Source organism: Mandrillus leucophaeus, unplaced genomic scaffold (genome assembly GCF_000951045.1).
Source record: "Mandrillus leucophaeus isolate KB7577 unplaced genomic scaffold, Mleu.le_1.0 Scaffold549, whole genome shotgun sequence".
NCBI lineage: Eukaryota > Metazoa > Chordata > Mammalia > Primates > Cercopithecidae > Mandrillus > Mandrillus leucophaeus.
This window is the reverse complement of record NW_012105908.1, coordinates 743,985-748,010: the sequence shown is the minus strand read 5'-3', so window position 1 is coordinate 748,010 and position 4,026 is coordinate 743,985. Positions and strand designations below refer to the sequence as shown.

General features: G+C 39.7%; 1 protein-coding gene across 1 annotated transcript in view; it reads left to right on the top strand.

Moving 5' to 3' along the window:
• ZAR1L (zygote arrest 1-like) overlaps nucleotides 1–2,729 on the top strand; it is a 7,890-nt gene extending 5,161 nt beyond the window's left edge. Inside the window, exon 4 of the mRNA XM_011997807.1 lies at nucleotides 2,407–2,729. Coding sequence (XP_011853197.1) covers nucleotides 2,407–2,550 — 144 coding nt within the window. The 3' untranslated portion in view covers nucleotides 2,551–2,729. The remainder of the gene's footprint in view (nucleotides 1–2,406) is intronic.
• The last annotated feature ends 1,297 nt before the right edge of the window (nucleotides 2,730–4,026 follow it).

Sequence of the window (4,026 nt, the reverse complement as noted above, 5' to 3'; positions counted from 1 at the left end):
GTCTCGAACTCCTGACCTCAGGTTATCCACCTGCCTCGGCCTCCCAAAGTACTGGGATTATAGGCATGAACCATCATGCCCAGCCTTGGATACCTTTTTAAGAGATATTTTCACTGGGCATAGAATTTCTAGGTTGGAAATAGTTCTTTCTGCCCTTTAAGGATCTGAATTTCATTGTTTCTATGAAACAACGTAGCTCTTACTGCATCTCTTTTGAAGTAATCTTCTCTTTCCCCTTCTTAAATTTGCTTACTTCTCTTTGCCTTGGTTTTTCAGCAGTTTTACAATGATATGCCTAGTTGTAGTTTCTTTGTAATTGTCCTGCTTGAGTTTCACAGTGTTTCTTGAAACTGCAGCTTAAAGATTTTAAGTCCTTTTGAGAAATTATCAACTGTTATCTTTTCAAATGTTACTTCTGCTCCTATTCCTTCTTTCTTCCAATTACTCATACTAGACCTTTGCACCATATTTCTTTCTGTCTCTTATGTGCTTATCTATATTTTCTATGCTTTTAGCTCTTCTTGCTTTAGTCTGAATATTATCTACTAAACCATCTTCCATTTGTATTTCTCATCGCAGCTCTTTTTAATCTGTGATTAAAACATCCATTGAACTATTGATTTTATTTGTTGTATTTTTCTGTTCCAGAATTTTTATTTCTTTAGAAGAAAACTTCAATTTTTCTGCTGGAAATATTTTATTTCCTTGAACATATTAGCACTTAGTGATTTTAAAATCTGTGTCAGAGAACTCCATTAACTCAATACCCTGTGAGTCGATTGCTGTCCTCTTGGCTTTCAAGTATGTTGTTCTGTCTCCTCATATACAGTACCTAGTTATCGTTGATTGAGTGCTAGCTATCACATGTGAAAAATCTATAGTGAGAGTAAACAGTCCCAGATATCAAGCACTCACCTATTTGAGTTTTCATCTCTAATGCTTTGATAATTTCTCAGTGATCCAAATAGTTATTTTTAGCTCAGCTTTTGTAGTCATCCAGGAGACTTAGTTAGAATTACCTAATCCACCATTTCCAGAAGCAGAAATCTACCTTTAGGGTAAATCCTTATTTTATTGAGCCTTTCTTTGTAAGGATGTTGTGAGAATTAAATGAATTCATATATATAAAGTGCTTAAGAGAGTGCTAGGCACATAGTAAACACCATGTGAGTTTTACTTGTTAGAATTTTCTTATAAGGAGGCATATTCTTCAGGAGAACAGTTTGATTAAATCATGTTTAAGACTGCAATTAGAATAATAAAAATGTCTTTTCACAATACAAAAAGGTACATCTTGGCCAGGCGTGGCGGCTCACGCCTGTATTCCCAGCACTTTGGGAGGCCAAGGCAGACAGATCACCTCAGGTCAGGCATTCAAGACCAGCGTGGCCAACATGGTGAAACCCCATCTCTACTAAAAAATACAAAAATTAGCTGGGCCTAGTGGTGAGTGCCTGTAATTCCAGCTACTCACGAAGCTGAGGCAGGGACAATTGCTTGAACCCAGGAGATGGAGGTTGCAGTGAGCCAAGATCTCACCACTGCACTCCATCCAGACTGGGAGACAGAGTGAGACTCCGTCTCCAAAAAAAAAAAGTACATCTTGACTTATTCCGTGTGGCTATGGGACATGTAGAAAATAGAACAGTGATTATCAATGTCAAAGATTGGCAGGGTTGGGGGGATGGAACCAGGGTAATGTACCAGTTTCCATAGGATATTAGTTTTAATTATTGGAAGACAGAAATGAGATAATGGTCGAAAGGCACTGTTTTATATCCTAGTAAAGATTAGGCACGACTGGAAATAAACATTAGTTTCCTCCAGAATACCCCTCTCTCCCAGTTTTAACAACCCAAAATATATTTAGACATTGCCAAATATCCACTGGGGTTGGAGATGGAGTAAAATCACCCCATCTCCTGATGGGAGATTGGTTGAGAACATCCGCTCTAGTCTTTTTTAAATGTTCACTTAATTCCTACCCACTGCCACTCACCCTGACCTGCCTACAAATCTAAAAATCTACATAGTGAAGAAACTCTATAAAACTCTTGATTAATTTTTTTCTCTTACACTATGTTGCCTTGACTGGTTCAGCTACAAATATAAAAATCTACAGAGTGAAGAAATTCTACAAAACTCTTAAATTCTTCTTTTACGTTACGTTGTCTTGATTGGCTCCACAGTATTCTCTTGAATATCTTCTGTGATCATCTTGAAAATATATTTGACATTTAATATGATACAAGTAATTTTGTACAACTTGGTCTTGGCCTTCGTGTAGGACTCAGAGGATGAAGATTTCAGGAACAGGGTAATAGGGAGCAGTACTGTGATTTGAGGATTACATTTGAAACACTAAACCGATCATTTAGTGTCCAAACTCTTCCTTGTTTCCTAAAGACCTGCTCAAAGTCTCATTGTTCCTGTCCTCAAAAGAAAAGACACATCGATCTAAGGAGGCCTCATCGACAAGAACTGTGTGGTCGCTGCAAAGACAAGAGATTCTCCTGTGGCAATATTTACAGCTTTAAACATGTGATGTAACTTGTACAGTGTGACTTGTACAGGACCTCTGAGCTCTTCTTGTAACTGACTGTGCTGTATTCCTTTTTTGCAACTTGGCTCTGACCTGGCATTGGAAAACGGCTAGGCTTTTGTACTTTTTGTAGGTTGTGTAACAATTGTACAATGTGAATAGAATAAAATAAATGCATGTGCACTAGACCATGAAGCCACATTAATTGGTGATCCTAGTGTGAAAACATCAATATATGGCATTGGGAAATGGTAGATACTGTCACTTATATGAAGGGGAACTAATGAAGAAAAATAGCCATTCTTTTGACAAATTTGTATAAGTCGGATGTTCTAAGCACTGGTTCTAAGTGTTATATATAGAGATGATGAAGGGGCAAGGTCCTTCCTTCAAGTATGCACAACTATAGCAAATGCTGAAGCAGCCTTTAGCATGTGCCGTGCATTGCTATAACTCACCACAGCAGCCATATGAAGTAGGAGCTATTGTAGCTTTTCATAGCTGAGGAGATGGAGGCACACAGAGGCCAGAGCAGAGTGCCAGGATTTAAACCAGGTAGAGTAGGACTTGCTTCATGCTTTCACAATTACATTTATACTTCTCAAGTTCAGAATGTGATAAACGCCATGAAGGAAACAGGGTGCTATGAGAGTAACCTTTTAGACAGGGTGGCTGGGAAGAGGTGACATGAGATTGAGACCTGCAGGATGAAGGGAGCTGGGAGAATATGGTTTTGATCTAAGGGAACAGCAGGAGCAAAGGCCTTGAGGGGCTGAGGAATAGGATCCCCCTGGGGCTGACATGGGGGATGAGGCTGCAGAAGACAGGGCTCTGATCACAAAGGGATCTCAAGGCCATTTTTAAGCAAATGACAGCCCATGAGGGGCTTTCAACAGTGCAGACACATTCTCAGTTCAAAAAGCTCACTTTAGAGGGAGACCGGTTGGGAGGTTAATGAACACATGAGCAAACTGATGGCTTGGACAAGGGTGGTGGCCAGGGATAGAAAGAGAAATCCATGGGTTTAAGGTAATGTTTGAAAATGTGCAGGGCTGGCAGTGGAAGATGGAGGAAATAAACAATGACTCTTAATATTGTGCTTTGAGCTGTAGGGTGAATGGAATTGAGAGCTATACCAGGTAGGAGGCATGTTCTGGGGTCAGGTTACCTACCTGCAAATCCTGGTTGCCGTACTTAAGAGATAATTTCGGGCAAGTCACTCTCTACCCCTCAGTTTACCTATCTGTAAAATGGAGATGATGATAGTCCTCACACCACCAAGAGATAGGAACTAAAGGAGTTGAGGCATGTTCATCACTTAGAATAATTAGTGCCTGTCACTTTGAGGGCTCGATACATTTACCTCTTATTTTAGTGGATCTATTTAGTAATGTGGGGAAGGGCTTCTGTTTTCAACATAAGTCTGAAGTGCTGGAGACATCCAAATGGAGATGTCATGTAGCCTACTGGGTATATGTATCTGG